Source organism: Castor canadensis, chromosome 3 (genome assembly GCF_047511655.1).
Source record: "Castor canadensis chromosome 3, mCasCan1.hap1v2, whole genome shotgun sequence".
Classification (NCBI taxonomy): domain Eukaryota; kingdom Metazoa; phylum Chordata; class Mammalia; order Rodentia; family Castoridae; genus Castor; species Castor canadensis.
In genome coordinates this window covers 136,333,725-136,355,214 of record NC_133388.1, presented here as the reverse complement: position 1 = coordinate 136,355,214, position 21,490 = coordinate 136,333,725, and the positions used below count along the sequence as shown (strand labels likewise).

Sequence of the window (21,490 nt, the reverse complement as noted above, 5' to 3'; positions counted from 1 at the left end):
GAAATCATTGGTGATAGAGTCTGTGTGTGAGATCTCATCTTGGCATTATAGACAAACAACAACAACAAAAAACTCACACTGATGTGTTCCTTCTTGATTTTGATAACACCATCAAATGTTTCAAGTGACAATGGGGATTCCGAGAGTATTCTTTGAAAAGAATAATTCTTAAGTATCTTTATGAGTTCACCCAGGCTTTAGTTTGGTGAATATATAAAGTGCTGAAATAATTCAGCCCCAAACAAGCTTCGAGAATTGGTGCAAGTGGAAATGATGTGAAACTAATTACCAAGAGAAAATTAAAAGTTTCTATGGTTGGCTGGCCAAAGTGCAGCTCCTAATAGTCATCTGTAGGGTAGATGAAATAGCGTGTCAACAATTCATTGGTTGGATGATTATAGTGACTCTTGTAAGTTGATGAAGAGGCTTGAATTGCAGTTTTTAAAAGCAAGTTCATAAACACTTCATTCATTTCCACTGAGCCATGTGCATGTTCCTGAGGTCAGAGATGGCATCTGTCATTTCAACATACCAGGGACATTAACAAATTCAAACCAATCCACAGCCGTAGATTGAGGCCAGCAGTGGGTGGAAGACTGCTCAAAGACCCTTTGATCCAAAATCACACTCATATGCCCCATCTCCTTCCTGGTTCACGCCTGTGTGCTAGAAAGCCTTTCTCTTCTGCAGGCCAGCCTTCCTCTCTTCTCATTCAACCTACTAGGAAATGCACCTTCACCTCTGTTAAATCAACAAGGGCTGATGATTTCTGATCCCCTGATTCTTAATCAGTCCATCTTCTGGGCTGCCAAATCATCTTACTATTAAAACACTTAGAATATTAGTTATGTCTGTCTGTCCCTTGAGATTATGTGTCTCTTTATAGCAGACATAATGACTCACATCTACTACAATTCCCAGCACAGACTTGCTATTTAATAAACACTGAGAAAAATAATTGTATTGATGACTGTGGGGAGGGGTGGGCTGGGGAAGGTAGAAGGGATAGGACTGATAAGGATTCCAGTTTTATTTTATAACAGTTAAAATACGATGCATTGACAACGAAAATATAACAGAATGCAGTATTATTTGAATATTAGTGACTAGAATGGGAAGATGTAGGAAATACTTATCCTGAAAGATGGTGCTCAAGGAGAAGAAAACAAACAGGTATGTACAGAGGAGACTGAGGACCCGCTCCTCTGAGCAATCTTAGGGGTGACTCACAACTCTACCCAGGTCCAACTGAAGTTCAGAGCACACAGTCTTCTTTCCCCAGACATGCCTGTTCTTGCCATACATGGGATATTCACTGGCTGACAAGTTAGGTTGTGGGACAGTAGAAGTGATAACGAGAATTAAAGATCACCTTGGGGTATTTGAGCAAATTGAAAGAAGGAAGAAGAAAGGAAGTTGTGGTTGAAGTGTGTTCCCTCAAATTCACATGTTCTCCCAGTATCTCATAATATATCCTATTTGGGAATAAGGTCATTTCAGATGTAAGCAGTTAAGTTAAAATGAGGTCATTTGAGTGGGCCAGAATCTGATATGATGACTGTTCTCATAAAAAGCAAAAATTTGGACGATCTCAGACTACTATCTTGATCTCCCTAAATGAGACAATAAATTTCTGTAAGCCACCTAGTTTGTGGTAGTTTGTTTCAGTAGCTCTAGCAAACTAATACAGGAATGAAAGAGAGAAAGTGTGTGTGTGTGTGTGTGTGTGTGTGTGTGTGTGTGTGTACATACATGTAAAATAACAATTTCCTGAGGTGGAATTAATTGAATTGTAGTTGTGAAACGTAGGAGTCTGAATAGGACCCCTGGTACAAACAAGATGGTTCTGAGGAGGAAGAAAGGTGAGAGGACATTGACTCAGTTCCTGCGCCAGCCAGCAGATGGGGCTGTTGATTGAAACAGCTCTCTGTGGGAGGAAGAACAATGCTGGTCCAGGTGGGTCTTTCCATTTGTCAGGTATTTGCAGGCGGGGTAACCAAGTAGCCAGGATGTGATCATTGCCGAGCATGCTAGCTGCTACTAAGCTTTGGTCCAGCAGCTCCTGATATTCTTGGGAGGCTTCGAAAGTGGGGACTTGGAAATATTTCTGGTGTATGTGTGCAGTATGGTATGCAGGCATGGAATCTAAACTTTTGCCACCTCCTAGAGGGTTTTCATTGTGGTTGTGCTGTTCTCTTTGCATAGCATCTTACACAAAGCTAAAAAACAAACTTTTTTCTTTGCCATAACAATTTGTGTGTGTGTGTGTGTGTGTGTGTGTGTGTGGTGCTAGGGATTGAATCCAGGGCTTCATGCATGACAAGTAGCAACTCTACCACTGAACCATACCCCTAGCCCCACAATTTTATTATTTTAAGCTTACTAAAAGGAGACATATGGTTTTGTAAATTATATTTTTAGACCAATAGCATGTATAAAGCCTGCACTTATATCTACTTAATCTTCAAGGTATAGTCGCATTTCTCTGGGGGATATTAGCATCTTAGTATGGATAACTTTCAATGTTAAAAAAAATCTGACAGTGATCCCAAAAAACCAAGTGTTTCTAAAGCACTTTCACATATACTATTTTATTTGATCATCACAAGCCCCCTACAGTGTTTTCAGGTGGATTTTTTTTTTTTTTTTGGTGGTACTAGGGTTTGAACGTAGGGCCTCATGCTTGCTAGATTGGTGCTCTACCACTTGAACCATTCCTCCCCCAAGCTCTTTTTACTTTTAGGTATTTTTCTAATTGAGCTAACCTCAGGTAAGCATGGACCTCAATCCTCCTAACTAGGATGACAGGCGTGTGCCACTACCCCCAGCTTTTGTTGGTAAAGCTGGAGTCTTGCAAACTTTTTGCCCAGGCTGGCCTTGAACCATGATCCTCCTGATCTCTGCCTTCCCAGTACCTTCCAGGTATATTTTGCTGACACTCTAGATAAGGAAAAGTAAAGTTTGTGGAGTTTAAGTAAATGCCCCAACTCACAGCAAAACAAAATTAGAACCCAATTCTTGCAACTTCCAATTCAATATTCTCTATTGTTAATTAAATATTTAAGAATTTAAGAAATTGTCTGTAGAAAATAATTACACATTGTTTAATGTGTTTAGTCTTTCTATGCCCTATTTGTCAAGATATTTATCATTAAAAGGCTGTGTAATATTGTAATAGAAAATCAGTTGTTAATTATAATCCATTTTCTGTGTAAAAGAAAGAAGGGAACTCTAGAAACTGCACAGAAATGGTTTGAATGTCTCTAATTTGGGAAAGTTAATTAACATCGTATAACTTCTATTTCCTCAACTATGAAGAATAAACAGCAACATCTGTCCTATAAGCTCCAACAAGATAAAATACATTAAGTATTTAGCACAGCTCCTGTTACCCAACAGTTCTTCACGAATGGTAGCTCCATGATTCCTAACGATTGAGAGTATTTGGAGAATTAGCTTGCAAAGAACATATTTTCTTTCAAGCCAGTGTCTAAGCTCAAGGTCAAAGTCATAATATGCAGCCAGTGGCCTGCATTCACACCCACACAGGGCTGCGTGCTGGTCAGGGAGCATGCTCACTTCCCACTTACTTGTTAGAACTAAATAGAGCAGGGAACATTCCTCCCCCTTAAAGGGGCACATTTCTGGCTTGTGGGGCGCCCTCTTAGGGCTTTGTGCTCTTCGCTGACATCGAGAGTTTGCATGTGGGAAGAAAGAACAATTCTCTATAAAGATCCCTGCTGTGGATCAGAGGCTATTTTTCCATAAAAGGAGCAAAATTAAATGACTTCTTTAATGTCATCCAGATGATTTTCTCCTTTTCATTTTTTAAGTTTTGCTTATAATTCCAAAGAATTTTCTACAGCACAGGATTAATTTTGGCACCATCCATAGTTTTGCCATCATAAACAATGTTTGCTGGCATGAGTATTCTGACTGTGTCTTTTTAATTTCAGAATGTTATTTTACAAGAACCCCTTACATAAAGATGAATGCAGTGTAATTTACAAAGTGTTTAGTGTATAAGAGTTCATGGATGCATTGAGTAGGGGTCAACAGACTTTTTCTATAAAGGCCCAGGTAATAGATATTTTAGGCTTTGTGGGTTGTACAGTTCCATTCTTCTGCAACTTCTCAGCTCTGTTCTTCTAGCACGAAAGCAGCCACAGACAATTCAGTTCTGTGCTATGGCTTGCATGTGTCTTCAAAAGGTCATGTGTTAGAAACTCAATCTTAAATACAGCAATGTTGACAAGTACAATTTTTGGGAGGTGACTGGGCCACAAGGACTCTGGCCTTATGAATGGGTTAATCCATGCATTGATGAATTAATTAGTGAGTTATTGTGGGAATGGCTTTGCTATGACAGTGAGCTCTCTCTGGCTCATTTGTTCTGTCTCACCATGTGATGCCTTCTGCCATGTTCTGATATAGCAAGAAGACCCTCACCAGAAGCTGAGTAGATGCTGGTGCTGTGCTCTTGGGTTTCCCAGACCTGTGAGCTAAGTAAGCATCTATTCTTTATAAATTACCCATCTGTATTTCAGTTATAGGAATAGAAATGGACTAAATCTCATGGTGAGTTTCAATAAAACTTTACTTATGGTTGTGGGGAGCAGGTCTCACTCAGGCTGGGGTGCTGGTGTGGCTTGGGGCTGTGCAACAGGGGCCAGTCCCTGCCCGTCTGAGCCATAGGCTCTGGTTTAGCCTCTGAGTTGCTGAGGTAGTGGGGAGCTTGCCCCCTTCTCTTTGCAGCCAACTTACTGTGCCTGCCTCACGTGATGGAAACACCCATTGGAACCTGGCTATTTCATTTGCCCTGTGCACGGAGCATTGGTTTGGCAGCTGAACCAAGTTGTTTTCCAGATTAGTCCATGCCATCTGTTTTTGGCACTGGAGCTATTCTAATGGGTGGAGCAGGCTGTACTATTAATGACATGAGAGACAGTGACTAAGGTAAAAAGTTATAAGAACAGCAGGTGGAGATATTTCAACTTTCCAATCTTTTGTTTTTCTGGGGGGAGGGGAGGGGATAGCTGACCTTGCGCTGGGTTTCTTCTGTGTCTGAAATACTGCAGTACAGCTCTGGGAGCAGCATCCTTACGTGTCCTACACACTAATGAAAAGAATCATATGCTGGCCTCAGTTAGCCTTGGGATTAACTTTTAATTAAGAAGTCTTACCTGGATAGTCTGCGATTAAGAGTTCCTGTGATGGGTTGGAGGTGTGGCTCAAATTGTAGAGCACTGTCTAGCAAGCATGAAGCACCACCAAAAAAAAAAAAAAAATTGTTGCTGTGAGCCAGGTACAATGGCCCATGCCTGTAAATCCTAGGCACACAGAAGGTGAAGATCAAGAGATCAAAGCAAGACCCTATTTAAAAAATAGCTAAAGTAAAAGGGCTGGAGTAGCTCAAGCTGTAGAGCACTGCCTAGCAAGCACAAGGCCCTGAACTCAAACCCCAGTGCTGCCAAAACAACAACAACAACAACAAAAAACAGCAATTTTTTTTTGAGTTCCTGTGATTGCCATCTTCCATCTGTGTGGCTGCTTCTTTATTTTTCTAGAGTTATGTAGACAGTGATCTATGCTACTATTTATGCCCATCAGGATGAAAAGGAGGATAGGCTGATTGGTCAAAAGTCCACTGTGTTACTGTTCAGAGAAAACACCAAGCACTGGTTCAGTGACTTCAGTGCTCCCACAGTGGGAGTATTGAGTTGGTGGGACTGAACAGTGGTTAGACTGCACCCTACTAATTTCTTGGGGCACTGGAGGAACCCATCTTGTTCACCAGATTTATGCTCTAGATATCCACAGGATTGTTGGGATGTATTTACCTTCAAGTGAATGATATGAATAATCATTTTTAAGGGATTGTCCTTCAGAATTTGTGAAAAGAAAATAATTCATAAAACAGGTAAGTAAATGAAAAAAATAAAGATGGTAAAATAGAAAATTAGGAAATAAATTGTGCATAATGGAGCATTCCTGTAATCCCAGAACTCAGAAGGTGAAGACAGATAGGAAGATCATGAGTTTGAGGCCAATACAAACTACATAGTAAGATCCTGTCTCAAAAAAATTAAGTGCTTATGTTTTATAGACAAGGCCCTGGATTTGATCCCCAATACTTCAAAAAAAAAGTTATCAATTAAAGTTTATAGAGAAAATATGGAAACAAATTTTTATAAAACACTCTGGTCTTATAACCACATTATTGTATTTGAATGAGCAATCTGTTACAATATGTTAAAGAAGTAAGGATCAGAAGATGAAGATCTAGAACATAACAGCCTGGATTTTAATTCAACAATTTTCTAGAAAAATTCTTCCCCTGTCATAGACACTAGGGACTTTTCAGGATTTAAGGTGACTTTGGATGTTTAAATTGATGCATTCTTCTGCCTATTACAATTCTCATCTAAAGTTATAGGAATCCTGTGAGTTTGGGCACTTTAGGAAAAACCTGATGTGTATCTTATCTAAATGAATCTCTGGAAAAATAAGCTCTTTTTATCAGGGAAATAAAAGCTCCTATGAAAAGTTGGGGCATATTATTCTTTATTGTGACCTTTACTTCCTGCCAAAAGCTGTAATTCAAAACCATTTGGAGTTTTGTTTTGCTTTTGTAGTACTGGGGTTTGAACTTGGGCTTTGTGCTTGGTAGGCAAGGTGCTCTATCACTTAAGCCATACCCCTAACTCCACCATTCTGGTTTTAGTGTCTTAGAAGAATTTAAATAAACAAATTAAATTTTTACTTATTATTTTTTTTAAAAGAATGTTATATATGAACACTGAAATTTGGATTAATGTAATTTTCATATGAAACAAAATAATTTTCTTCTTTTGATTTCTCTCTACCATGTAAAAAAAAAAAAGCCAAAAAAATGTTCTTAGCTCACAGGCCATACAAAAATGGGTAGAATTTGCCTACTTCTGAACTAGAGGATTATACTTATAAAATCAGTGTTGGATTTGCCTTATAAAGCTCCTCAAATTCCTCTATTTTATAGCTGGGATTCCAAGCTTAAGAAGTTTAATATTTTCCCCTTGGTCAGAAGTCTAGTGACCTATGGAGAGAAAACTAATGCCCTCTCTTAATTCCTAAATCATATTTCAAAATTTTTTACCATGCCATTGCTTCAATAATCTCCATGACTTATAGATACCTGCTATGTTCAGATAGATGTCCCCTAAAGATCCATATGTTGAAGATTTGGTCCCCAGGGTAGTACTACTGGGAGGAGAGAGCCTTGGGAAAGTGGAGCCCAGTGGGAGATCCTTAGGTCATTGGAGGCATGCCCTTGAAGGGGATTGTGGGACATCCCTCCCCCACCCCAGTCTCTTTCTCTTCCTGTGTCACTCTGCTTCTTGGCTCATTAGGTGAGTGATTTGCTCCACCACCCACTCCCACCATGATGTGCTATGCTTACCAGAGGTCCAAGCAATGGGACCACTACATCTTGGACTAGAACCTCCAGAACCATGAGTTAAAATAAGTCTTTCTTTTTATAAGTTAATTTTCTTTGCTATTTGTTATAGTACAACAAAGATGACTACTACAATATCCATGCAAGCATCCATGATGAACTTGAAATTGATCTATGAACATCAATGTTTGTCTCCAAATTAGCTCTCTCACCTCAACTTGGATAGACTTGGACTTTATAAAAGTTCACTTTCTTGTTATTTGTAGCCTACTTTTAGGATCAAAGAAAAAATGGGAGACATTTCTCTCTGTCATAGCTGATACTGCTATCTAAGTTGAATATTATAATGTTTGAACTAAAAGAATTCTTGGAGATTCCCTGGGTTTACATCATCAAATTTTATGAGGAAACTGAAATCCAGAGAGCCTAATAAAGGAACTGCCCAAGATCATCCACTGCAGGGTCATAATCAATTCTTTGGATCTCTAGTACCAATGCAGCATATAGTCTGACACAAGAGTTTATGAAAAAAATGTTACTGATAATTAAAGCATGTCTTCTGTGTTAAAGTCTAGAGCACAAATATAGTAATTACCATTAATTACCAACTCATTTTTACTTGGCAAGAACTATAGTGGATATGCATAAATTACATAATTTAATCCTTATCTAATTGTGCAGAGCAGAAATCTGAGGCCTGGAGAGTTTACAATAATTTATTTTATGTTATATAGCCAGTAAGTGACAGAGCCACAATTCACTTTTCTCTTGAAAGCCTCATCTCTTTTTCTTCCCTTATCACCTCTGTCTTAAGCCACAGAAATTGCAACTGAAATTGGCATAAATTATAAAAAGGACTTATTGGAGCAAGGGATTGAAAAGGGGCATGTGTGACTTCAAGCGTCATTCAACAAAGCCTGTGGCTCCCTGGCTTGTTGCTAAGATCTCAGGCTGGTTTCACGTGGGCCATGTCCTGATTCACCTGCAGTAAGGGCAAAAGAGAAACCAATTCATCTATTGACAAGTGTTCTGTTCCTTGGGGCTTTGACTGGACAAATCCCTGAGTGGTCCATAGACTCAGGATTAAATTAACGCTCAAAGCTCATTCCTAGGATTAGGGGTGCAATCTAGTAAGGGAAGGAAAGAGTGTTCTACTGGAAAGAAAATTCTGAGGACAGTTAGAAAAAGAAGGGAAGAATGGATCTTTTATAGGTAACCTATGAATTTAATTTCCCACCCCTATATCTACTGTGCATTTATCTAGCCAGTAGGATCAAAGGTATAGAACTGGAAGCACAGACCTTGGTAGCAATGTCCTTGACTGCTTGCTAGAAGATATTAGGGGAAGAAGTACTCAAAGTACATTATGCACATCAACCTTAAACAGGCTTCTTTGGATACATGACTGCATCTTTTGGCATTATTAAATGAATAGTATCAGTTGTCAAGGCAGGACCTTCTCAAAAGTTATTGGAGATTTTCCTGGTGGCTGACTCTGCAGACTTCAGGGTGAAAGCAAAGGGGCTAACAGTAACTCGATCCTGATCTTCGTAATCCAAATTCAAAGTCCTCTTTGTCTGCCCAGCTCCAGATCTCCTCCTACTACCCTCTAATTATTATTAAATTCTCCTCAAAATATGCTATAATGACTGTTTACCTGTCTAACTCTTCCATTAAACCCGAGTCTCCTGAAGGAAAGACCATTTTTACCTATCTTTGACCCTCAACCCAGAGTGGCATCTCACCTCAGGAAAAGAATGACTACAACCAAATGATCATCCCTAGCTCTCATGGGAGAACAATTAAGCCTGCAGGATATCACACAGGTCATCTATCTCCTCTGAACCTGCCCTTAACACAATGGGCAAGTTAACAATGTCATCACAAAAGAGTGTTACAAAGTTGTACAGTGGTGTGTTATTGCTTTATGTATTTTATTAATTCTAGGATGCACATCCCGAAATTGAAGTTTATCCTACAATCTGTGTGTGAGTGTGTATGCATCGTGCTTTCACTGGTAATTTTTTTTGTCTTAGTAGGAACAAAATAATAGTACATCTTATAATAAAAGGTATCTGATATTCAACAAAATATGTTAAAGAGATCCATGCCATTTTCTGATTCTGCCTCTGATAAATACCTTAAAACTCTATTAATTGTCCCATTTTTCAACCTCAAGAGATTTCCTTTGTAGTATCCTAGCTGCCTTTGATAACTCTCTATACATCTTACATGGATAAAAATGTAAATGTACATTTTAAATGTATCTTAACATTTTTGGAAACTGTATTTTGATTCTTACACACACTAGTTGCAGTACTTAATTTTATTTGTCTTTACTTTCCATTACCATCTTCCTTCAGGACCTGCTTCCCATAAGCTTTAAGAAGAAGAATGGGAAGAATCTTGTAGTGTTTTGGAAAGAATAATTTCAGCTCCAGCCTGTTTTGTTACTAATTAGCTACTTGTCTGATCTGTCTGTCTTCTGCCAAATGAGGATGCTAATATTTTCCTCACAGTTATGCAGGATTGAGTGAGGTCATGTAGGTGGAGGTCCCTTAAAACTCCTGTATTTTGGAATCTGATGAGCAGGTAAGTCTTCATTTCCCTCCATATTTCTACTGATCTTGGACCGAATCCAAAGACAACACTTCAGAAGAAAGGATGTCTTTTAAGTCGCATTTGATTACTTCCTATACTTATCCACAAGATTGCTAGATGGTTTCTGTTCTTCAAACATCCACACAACATGGAAAACAAAGCAACTCATTGTTATGCTTGACTGCATTCAGTTTCCAGTAAGGTTGTGAATACATCGCCTTAAATGTCAGTGTCCCCTGACTTTGCGTGGTCCTGCAGGAACTGCTGCCTTCCCTAGGGCCTGCTGGGGAGGCTTATCTTGATGGTTTCAAGACAACACGAGCTTAAACTTGAAGCCATGAGTTTCTTTCAATGTTACTTACAAGAGACAAACTCTCTTTTATGTTTGCTTTAAAGTAATAATCAATTATTTGTGATTTTCTTAGCTTTTAAAAATAAATTTAACTTTGTACCGTCCCCTATGTTGCACACTGGTAACACTGCATTTGTGATTTACTTGGCTTTATGCTTAAATTATTGAGTAGGAGTGGGACATTGGGACACTAATAAGATATTTAGCACCCACTTTGTGTTCAATTTACACTTTTTACCTTGTTCCTATAGGCATCTCATGGCAATCTGATTAGTATTCTGTATTTGAAATGAGGACATTGAGCTGATTGTAGAGATCATAGAATGAGAACTGGACTCAAGTTCTGTCTAATTCCAAAAGCCAATTTTTTTTTTTCTCTCCTCTGTTCTTGTTCCCTCCCCTCCCCTCCTTTTCCCTCCCCTTTCCTTTTCTCCTGCTTTCTGATGCTGGGAAAACACTGAGTTACATTCCTAACCCATCCCCACCCTTTTTGTTTTTGAGTTTTGTCCATCCATAAGAAGAACAGGAGTGAAAAATACAGTATTTGAGCAAGCATTTGGCATTAAACTTTTAATTCTCTTAAACCAGAGTTGATCTTCACCTTTCTGTTATCACTTCATTTCATGTTTTATTCTGGAAAAGGAACTTGTCATTGTATCATTTTCCTTCACATCTTTCTGGAACTACTCCAGAGTCTTCTGGCCTTACAGAATAAGTATCTGCCTAGAGGCATTCCATAAAGCAGACAGCTAGAGAAGGGGGATAAATGACATGAGTAAATTAGTAAAAACTGCTAATAAAACCTAGAACATCAGTAAAAGGCAGAGGGTATAATTTGCTGGCAAGGTTATTTAGTCTCAACTACCAAGAACTAAAAATATAAAAAAGTTTTCCTTTAAACTGCAAAAGGAAGAGAGACTTACCCAAACAGGAAAACAAAAAAGTTTTCCAATACTGAGAATTTATTTGCATAAACTCTTAAAGAATTTCTTCTTGACTTTAGAGGATATTTTCCTTGGACAATAAAGTAAGATTGCATTCTACATTGGTCAAACTTTATCTGTGATTAGAGTTTATATGATACAATTCTTATAATGTAGTAAGTCTTTTTCACTTCACAGCATGCTTATTTTTTATATTTGGTTGCTATAGTGTTTTACTATTTTTGTAGTGAAGGTTTTCATTTTTATTTTAGTTACTTCTCTCTCTGATGAGCAAAGAAAATTCCTCTGTGGAAAGTCCTTGTATTAGTGAGGAAGAAAATTAGTATCTGAATTTAATTTGACTTTTTAGGTTCGCTGAGGCAAATATTTCTCACAAAACCATTTTAGTTTAAGTGATTTAAGAACACAAAAGAACATGAAACTTCTAGGATAAAATTTGGTGAACAAAAAGGGTGAGGTAGAGAAAATGTAATGCATTTAGAGGAAAGGGGGACAAACTGCACAGAGAACGTTAGGTGTGGAGTGTAGCTCAGTGGTAGCACTGGTGTGGGAGGCCCTGGGTTCCATCTCCAAACCCCCTCACCACACACACACACAAAATAGGCAAGCAAAAACCCAAAAAGTTTGGCAAGTACTTTTGGCAAGTAGAAGTTATTTCTAAAATATCACTGAATGGGTTTTTTGGGGGGGGGGCATAGGCTTTAATAGAAAGCAGAGCACTGTTTATATTTTATTTATCTTTTCCTTCATATTCCTTAATTGCCTTTTCTTTAAAAACATTTTATCATCATATATAAGTTGCAGGGAGGTGGGGTTCATTTGTGACATTTCCATATATGCTTACAATGTACCTTGGTTACATTCACCACCACCATCATTCCATCTCATCCCCCCCCCCCGCCCCGCCCCACGCACACACAGTTAAAACATCAGGTTTCATTGGTCTATTTTCATACAAATATGTAAGTTGCATCAACCATATTCACTGTCCTTTGCTCTCTCTGTTCACCCCCACCCTCCCACTGGAAACTGCACCCCTCCTTAACTGGACCTATTTTACTTTCCTGAGATATATATACATCGAGATAGGATCTCAGGAACTATTTGCCAGGGCTAGCTCCAAACCGCGATCCTCCACATCTCTGCTTCCTGAGTAGCTAGGATTACAGGTGTGAACCACTGGCGCTAGGCTCTGTCCTTCATTTTTTTCAGTGTATATTAATTGTTCAAAAGAGTTTGCCAGGTGGTATTTCACCCATGAGTATGTTATATTTTAATGAGAGTAAGCCCCTCTATTACTCTCTCTTACCCCTCCCCAATTATTCAAGAGCTTTCTCTGCAAAGTGGCGTTTTCCTGGGGCAGAAAAATCCCACTATAAAATGCAACAGAGAAAGGATGCATCTTTGGTCTCATCTCTTGTGTTCTGCTCTGCCCCAGAGCAATGGTTTTTTCCCCAATGGTTGAGGGAAAAAAATGCCATATGTACTTTCCTGGGCGAGAGCAGGTGGCCTGAGCACAGAATGTTTATGACAGAGGCTTGGGAGCGCACAGAGCGCTGCTTCTCTCCCGGCGATCGAGTGAAGTTGTCGCTAACTTGTCCCCAGACGTAAGAGATCAGAGTTTGGAGGCAGGCAAGGTGGCCGTCCTGGTCGGGCCCTCCTCCCTGCCGTCCCGAAGCACCTGCTTTTCCGGCCTCCCTTCCCATGGCGTTCCCGGCTGGGGCTGGGCGCGGCGGCCAGGCTGGCAGCGGGGAATGGGTGGCGCAGAGCGCGGCTCGCGGGCGCGTCCCACCTGACGGGGCCTCCGCGGCCACCCGCCCGGGGCCCGCGGGGCGCGCGGCCAGGCCTGGGGAGGGGCGCGGGAGGGCGGAGGGCCGAGGGCGGGGGCGGCGCGGGGCAGGGCGGCGGGGCCTCGCCCGGCCGGCAGCTTGGGGGCCGCGGCGCGGAGGAGCAGAGCACTTGCCCCGAGGGTCTGTGGCGTCGCAGGTGCCGCGGCAGCCCTGGCCATGAGGACTCTGTGGATGGCGCTGTGCGCGTTGGCGCGGCTGTGGCCCGGGGCCTTGGCCGGCTGCGCCGAGGCCGGGCGCTGCTGCCCTGGTCGGGACCCAGCCTGCTTCGTCCGCGGCTGGAGGCTGGACAGGGTCTACGGGACTTGCTTCTGCGACCAAGCCTGCCGCCTCACCGGGGACTGCTGCTTCGACTACTCCAGGGCGTGCCCAGGTGGGTGGCCGGGCCCAGGGAAGGGCGCCAGCCATTGGAACCGGCTTGGGGCAGGGCGCAGGTTTGCAACCCAGGAGCTAGGAGTCTCCTAGCCCCTTCCATTCCGGCGTGTCCGGCCATCTGTGCTGGCCCATTCCAGCCACCTCCTTCTAGGTGCACTCAGCTCAATCCATCCTGGGGTCCAGAGTTCTCCCCACCAGGGCCTGGATGGACGGGGCTGGATCCCTCTGCACTTTTCATAGGGCCACCTCTGCGAATTCATCCGCAGCCCAGAAACTCCAGCTGGGTAGGGCCACATGGGTCTTGGAAAGATGCCCTTGACAGGTTCCAGGGGGCAAGCCCCTGGGCCAGGCTGCACCACATCCCTCTATCAACCCTCAGTGATCTTTGGGGCTGGAGAGCGGTGATGAGGACAGGAAGCTGGCGTGTTCTGCTTTGTACCAAGCTTGCTCCGAGAGATACTTTTCTCTGCAGAGCAAGTTCTTAGAGGACTGAGGTCTTCCTCAACCTGGACCCCAACATGTAGCACATGCTCAGTGGAATTCAAGTTCATCCCTGCAGCATGGCCAGAAGCTTTCTCTCGGAGTCCGTATTAGGTTTTAATCTTGCTGATTTTCCTTTACAGCTTTTTTCAGTCTTATATTTCACACAGTATTTCAGTTCCTCACCGAAACGGTGAGTATATTCCTGAAGAACGAGGTGGCCCTGAGAGAAGCCAGCTCTAGGAGTAAAAATAGTCATGCTCCTTGTAAATCACGTCGCCCCCAAAGCCACACACGTTAGGACTGGAGCTCAAGGATCCAGCATGTGGGGTTCTCAGCATTTTCTGGGGAGAGTAACCGGCAGAGTACACTAGGAACAAGATGCCCTACAGAGACCCTGCCTCTGCCAAGGGAAGAGACTGCCAGCCCCTGCTCAGGCCAGTCAGCTAGACCTGATCCTGAAAAAAAGCACAATGGAAAAATGTGAAAATTTCTTGACTTGAGTGGAGAGTTAATGATTTACTTTGTGCATAGAGATATTCTTTTTGATAAACTTCCTTGCCTGTCCTGCTCCAAGGCCAGGTATTTTACCCCTAAAGTAAGGTGCAAAAGTCACCTATTCAAGAAATGCAGCGCACTCAAGTCTGGTGTCCCCAGCCCCTCCCCCACAGCATCCTAAACTCCTGTTTGCCTGGATGATTCAAGCAAAGTCTCTCCCTCCGTGGCAGAATCACTCTTTCCCTCACGAGGAAGCTGTTTTAAAGGCAGTTAGAGAATTTGTGGAGTCAGGATAATATGTCCAGTCAGTGGTAAGCATAGGAATGGAAGATAAGGAACATGCATTTTCTGCTCCCTAGCCGTTCCTAGTCCAGCCAGGAAAAAAAGCAAAACTATGTGCAACATGCTTACTACAGTAGGGGATTCATTCTAGAAGACACACGCTTATCTGCAGGTGATACATTCCAAGACGCCCAGTGGACATCTGAAACTACAGATAGTACCAATCCTTGCATACACTGTTTTTCCTGTACGCTCTGCAGTGTTGTCACATAGTACCGGGGTTAATCTATCCTTCCATGTTTCAAGCCCTGGCCCTTCTTTTGCATCCTTACTTTTGCACTTTAAGACTGTTCCTAAATAAAATAAAGATTACTTGAACGCAAAGTGCTGCAGTACCATCACAGTCGATCTGGTAACTGAGAAGGCTACTAAGTAGCTAATGTCGTATACAGCACTGAAATGCCTGGACATCCTAGGTGACAGCAGGGTCATGTGAAATTTCACCACACTACTCAGAATAGTGCAGTGGGAGCGAGATGTATGACTATTTCAGGAATTTCCCATTTAATATTTTCAGGTGGTGGTTGACTGTGGGTAACTGCAACCAGGGAAAGTGAAACCAGAGCTAAGGGGGAATCACCATGCAGACAGGTGGTCTGGGAGGAAAAACTTAGAAGACCCAAGGAATTCTGGGAAGACTTTGAAGAGGAAGTCATGGGCAACCTGGTACGAATAATGATCAGAAGTCTCCAGGAAAAATGGCCAAGGGGAGGGAGGATCTCCACAGTTACTGGCAGGAAGTCAGTCTATAGAGGCTAAAACAGTGAGCCTTAGACAGAGGGTGGATTCAAGCAGATCCTGAGAGATTCAGGCCCTCAGGAGGGATGGGGGAAGATGAAGCAAGAGTGGTGAGAGAACGGAACCTAGTTGCTTTTTTTTTTTTTTTTAATGTGGCAGTACTGGGGTTTGAACTCAGGGCCTCATGCTTACTACCACTTCAGCCACACGTCCAGCCCAGGAGCTTGCTTTCAAATGAGGCCTGACAGGGCTACAAGGAGCTGCAAAACCTAAGCCTTTATTTGGCTACAAAGAAACCTCTTATTTTCAGTCTAGGAGGTAGAAATAGTAAAACCAAGAGCTGAGTACAGAATAGGTGAGGGGAGTTTACCATCTCTGAAGAACTGAGAATCACAGGAAGGCAATGCCTGGGGGCAGGGCTGTAGCTGGTTAAACTGAGGCCAGAAACAGTTTTAAAGTAGCATATCCAGTAGCCTTAAATACACTTTCCCTGGGGGTTAGCAGAGGCCCAGGCAGAAGTAGACTTGGGACCCAAAGGCTCTTAGCTGGTACATTTTCTCTGTCTGAGGGTTTTTATGAAGGGAGGAAGGAAATAAGACTACTGGAAGCTGGTTATGTAATGAGGCTGAGCCTGTTCACTGTGAGAGCTGTGAGAGCTGAGGAAGTTTCCTCAGCTGTGGACAAGCACAGCAGGGCTGCCTGTAGGCTTGAAGCCAGATTGCCGTGGGTCTGTGCTGATCAGGAAGCTGGGAGCTGCCTGGGGGGTGGGGGAGCTACTCCTGGAATGAAGGCTTCTAATCTCAGTCTTTCCTCCAAATATTTATTGTTTTCTTTTTATTTTTTTCCCCCAGAAATAGTCCTAATGCCTCAACGTTGCCCCTAAAGTCAGAGAATCCTGGGTTGAACTTTTACCCTGCCACCTCCTGGCTTTGTAAAACATGGAAAACATGTATGAGCTTCCTGGGGCCTAAAGTACCTCATGTATAAAAGGGAAAACGACAAAACCACCACATGGGACTGTTGAGATAATGCCCATGCCAGCCCAGGCCCTGGCATGTGGTGGGGACTTAGGTAGCAAGTGGACTGTTGGTCAGATCTTGGTACCAGTGGGCACTAGTAAAGATTTCATTTGAGTAATAGTTACACAATCATTTGATGACAGCATGGTGCCATAATTTGTGTCAGTTAATATTAATTCATAAATACCTAGCAGGGACTGGTGGCACATGCCTATAAGCCTAGTACTTGGGAAGTCAGGCAGAAGAATCATGGGTTCAGGCCAACCCGGGCTACAGAGTGAGTTAAAGAGGCTGGCCTGGCTACATGGTGAGGCTCTGTCTCTAAATAAATGATAAATTAATATCTTTTAAATAAATATTATTTGCTCACTTATTTTGAGACACGGTCTTGTGAAATATCCCAGGCTGCCCTCAAAATTGTAATCCTCCTGCTTCAGCCTCCTGAGTGCTGTGATTACAGATGTGTACTACCACTTCTGGCCTAAATATCTTTTATTTTAATATCTTTTATATTTAATATAAATATAATAATACTTGATATATTTTATTTAACTCCCACCATGTACTCACATACTTAGTATCATTTAGGAAATAATGCCATATAGGAAAGGCAATTATGAGTCACAATCCCAAAGTCCAAATGTTAACAATACTAAAATCTGAAAAGTGCTAAAATTTGGAAGTCTTTTTTTCCATAACTTATTGATGACAAAAGTTTCACCTGCCTTGAACTGATAAAAGACTGTTGATAAATCTTTTTTGAGCAAAATATATTCATAGTGCATGGGAAAGAAGATCCCCAACATAAGGTACATGCACTGATGTTTCTCTCAGACGCATCCTTCTAAGATCTGGGAAATCCTGAATTCTGAAACTCATCGCCTTCAAGGGTTTGGGAAAAAGTGTTGTTGACCTGTACTAGCATTGTACTGCGACTTTCCTTTCCTAGGGTTCTCATTACTCAAGATAGCCTGATTAAGCAGGAGAGCTAAGAACTTGAACCCTTGACTGACTGTCTGACTTCAAGTTCAGCAACACAGTTCTTAGTGTCAATTCGTGGTGGTTATATATTCCTAGTTAAATCAAGGTTTAGTACTTATGAGCCCAGTTACGCTATGCATTTAGAACCATTCTGTCTCCTAGAATCTCTTCTTATCACCCAAGGTTATGTTACTTATTACTGCTGCCCAAAATCTTTTCGATTGATATTCAATCTGAATGAAAAATGTAACTGCGTCAGCATAACTAAGCATAATTTACTTTTGTTCCATCTGACCTTTTTATCTTGATTTGTGTGTGTGTGTGTGTATGTGTGTGTGTGTGTGTGTGTGTGTGTGTGTGTGTGTGTGTGTCTAAGAGATGCAATACTGGCATTTCTTTTCATAAGTAGAAAGGTTTGTCTTTTTCTCATGTAAGTGTAAAGATGTTATTTGATCTACAGAATAACTACACTGCCAAGAAATCCATTCTGAAATGAATTATCTCAGAAAATCTTATGATGATGTTGGCATGAGTTTCAACATTAGTAATGTAGCACAAGTCCATCCCCTTCTACAAAAACAAAAGAAAGAGAGAGAAAGAGGAGAAAAAAGAAAAGTATTTTCTATTGGCTGTGCCTGACCAGGGATGAGCAGAAATAAAAGAGGGGACAGATCCAACTTACCCTGCCTTGTAAGAACTTCTTGCAAAACTTGCTTACCAGGCATGTATTCCCTATCTATAATTCACCAATGGGGGTCCTAAAGGCTACTTGCTAAGATCGCCAAAGCAGTAGGCTGTGTTGGCCAGTGACAGAATCTTAAGGGAAGGGTAATAATAAACTCAAACAGAGCAAGGCAAAAATTAAGTAGTCTCTATAAATCCATGTCTTCTATTACATTTATGGGGAGTCCAGGAAACAAACTGGCTGAAATCTGATGATGACATCATAGCTGCAGACAAAGGGGCACTGTGCTTGAAAACATGGGTTCCAAAACTCACCCAAAGGAAGGATGCTACAGTGTGACAATTGCGAAAATGAAGCCTTTACAGGATCTGGAACACTTGAGAGACATCTTATGGCTTCCTCTGCTTTTGACTTTGCAGGGGAAAAAAAATAAGCAGCATTCAAAATGACTTAGCAGTGTTTGGCAGCAGCTCTCGGGTGTGTGGTGAAGGAGGGTGAAGCTGTTAACACTCACCAGGCATTTACTCTGTGCCTGGCAATCTCCTAAGCACTTCATAGCTATTAACTTACTAGGGTCTCCCAACCTGCTGAAATCATTCTGCATTTTGGTCCCATTTTGTAGATAAGGTAACCAAGGCACAGAAAGGTTAGGTAATTTGTCAAAAGGACATTACCATTAAGAAGTGATGGGGTGAAATTTGAACACAGGAAATCTGGATGAACCTGGCCCATATCTTTTAAACATTATGTTTTTCTGCCTCAAAGAAATGGGGGTTTATGAAAAGCTGTGTACTTTGTAGGTTAGAACCCACATAAATTCTGGTAGAGTGTCTATCAACTCTGTGCTCCCTGAGGGTAGTGTGTCCTGCTCCTCTTCATTATTCCCCTCCTCCCCCTCCCTTTTTTTTTAGTGCTGATGTCAAACCTGGACCTCATGCAGCTAAGCATGTGCTGAGCTACACACCCCACCCTTTATAATCCCCCTATAGCCATCACAATGCCACTTAATGTTTGGCAAAAGAATGTACAGAGTCCTTCTACCTAGGGCACATTATCCATGTCTTTGACAAGGCTGCCTAATACATACATAAAAAGAAAAGGGCAGAGGACAGATATTTAAAATTATGTCGTCATGAACTGTGTGAGTGTGCTAGGAGATAAAGGAACTGTTTCATTTTTCTTCCACAGATGTCAAGATGCACTAGCTATGCATAGATGGGTACTACTGTGAGTAAGATATGGAGAGAATATTTCCATAGGACTATTAGGACTATTTGAATTTAACAATGTGAGGGAGAAGGCACTTGGTTGTGGGTGGCCTTAAACTTTTAGCTGGCAAAGAGCCAACCAGGCAGGGCAAGATTACAAAGGAGAGTGTTTGAGCCTGTGTGATTAACCAAAGAGACGCTGCTACACGAGAACAAGAACAAGGCCTTACATTGAAGAGGAAATAATCCAAACAGTATTTACAAAATGAAGGGCTCTTTTCTAGATGGCAGTGTAATTTGTTGCTCTGTGTGTGTGTGTGTGTGTGTGTGTGTGTGTGTGAAAGGGTCTTTGGGTACAAAAGAGTAAAGACTGAGAATAGTGTATGAGAATAGAACTGTTGGCACAACCCACTGAGCTGTGAGTGGACCTGGAGAAAATCCAGCAATAACTCCGAGATGGGAGGTATCCACTGAAAGATGGGCCCAGAAGCTAGAGTACTTCCTGTGAAAAGTCTGTACCGAGAGGGAAGGGGACTGTTTCATTCAGGAACGGTCAGACCATGAGTGCCACAGAGAAAATAAATGTAGATATTTTTTCACCATATTCTGAAACTCTTGAGTGAGGACAATTGGACTCACATAAAAGGAAATACCACTTCACACCACAGATTATAAAATTAAAGGAGCTTATTACTTTGAAGATGTGGTACTACTGACAGGAGATATAAATGGATTAGAAAGGATTTGAAGAACTTGTGGCTGCCAAATGAGGCTGGCTGTCCCTAAGCTTAAGGCATAGAAAGCAATACTCTGTCCAGGGGACAATCTGTGGGGCCAGATCACACTGACCCCAGTTGAGAACACCCATGTTTTTTGCTTTGGGAGCATCTGATTTGCCCCTGTCCTTCTGCTCCCTCTCCAAGGCCTCAGTCAGTGCTTTGGCTTCCAACTAGTGGTATGAGTAGAGCAGAGTCTGTTTACGCAGAACATTATTTTGGGAGGACTTGCCCAATGTCATTTCATTCATTCATTCAACAAATGTTTATTGGCCATTTACTGAGTGGGAAACAGCCAGCATGAAATTAAAAATTACCACAGTCCTTGGGAACAACAACGTCAGATTATGAAGCTGCTACAAGGCAAAGAGCATTGAGCTTCAAGAGGAAGGTGTGTGAGTGTGTGTGTGTGTGTGTGTGTGTGTGTGTGTGTGTGTGTGTGTGTGTGTGTGTAGTGCAGCTGGGAAACTAAGTCAAGCTGGTCAGAGGACTTGAGAAGGAAACAGTTCATCTGAGACCTAAAGGATGAGCAGAAGTCAGTTGTGCTCAGTGTGAGGAGAATATTCTTGGCAGAGTAAAAACTGTACTCTCAGGGTGGAACAAGCCGCTTATGTTCAAGGGGTGAAGAGGCCAATGTGCTGGAGCTTAGAGCTGAGGTGGGGCATGGGGGTGGGTGGGCGTGCAGAGCTCCAGGTGGGAGTGGGGGTCAGGCAGAGGTCAAGTCACACAGACCTCACAGGTCATGGCAGGGAGTTTAGATTTCATTCCAAATGAAATCCAAATGAAATGAGGGAATTTACAAAGTAAACACACACACAAAAATTAGTGGTACATCTTTTAAGGTCATTGTACTTGAATATGATTTGCCATTTGTACCGTAAGATCACGGAAAAATGTATCCTACCCTTACTTTGCAGGTTCATTACCTCTCTGTTCTTGACTGCTCTCCTGTGGCTGAGTTAGGGATATCTGAGAACCAGAAAGCTCTTGAGGTAGACCAGTTGGCGAGGACTCGATTGTTCCTAACATTCTGGACTATTTAGAGTCCAGAGGTACTGGGCAGGCGTACAGTAGAGCTTAGATGTCTACTTTGTGGTGTCACTCCCTTATGCTGCTTTGTGGGGTCACCTCCCAAATAAATGACTTACATTCAAATCCACATTTCATGGGCTGCTTCTGGGGAAACCCAACCGGAATATTAGGTTGAGT

At 42.0% G+C, this 21,490-nt stretch overlaps 1 protein-coding gene and 1 pseudogene across 1 annotated transcript in view; both read left to right on the top strand.

Annotated features, from left to right (window-relative positions):
• Window positions 1–4,781: 4,781 nt before the first annotated feature.
• Window positions 4,782–5,850, top strand: LOC109676153 (4-hydroxybenzoate polyprenyltransferase, mitochondrial-like; annotated as a pseudogene).
• Window positions 5,851–13,232: 7,382 nt separating this feature from the next.
• The window catches only part of Sbspon (somatomedin B and thrombospondin type 1 domain containing), a 30,516-nt gene continuing 22,258 nt past the window's right edge, over window positions 13,233–21,490 (top strand). The window contains exon 1 of the mRNA XM_020180219.2: window positions 13,233–13,552. Within this exon, the coding sequence (XP_020035808.1) occupies window positions 13,339–13,552 (214 nt within the window). The 5' untranslated portion in view covers window positions 13,233–13,338. The remainder of the gene's footprint in view (window positions 13,553–21,490) is intronic.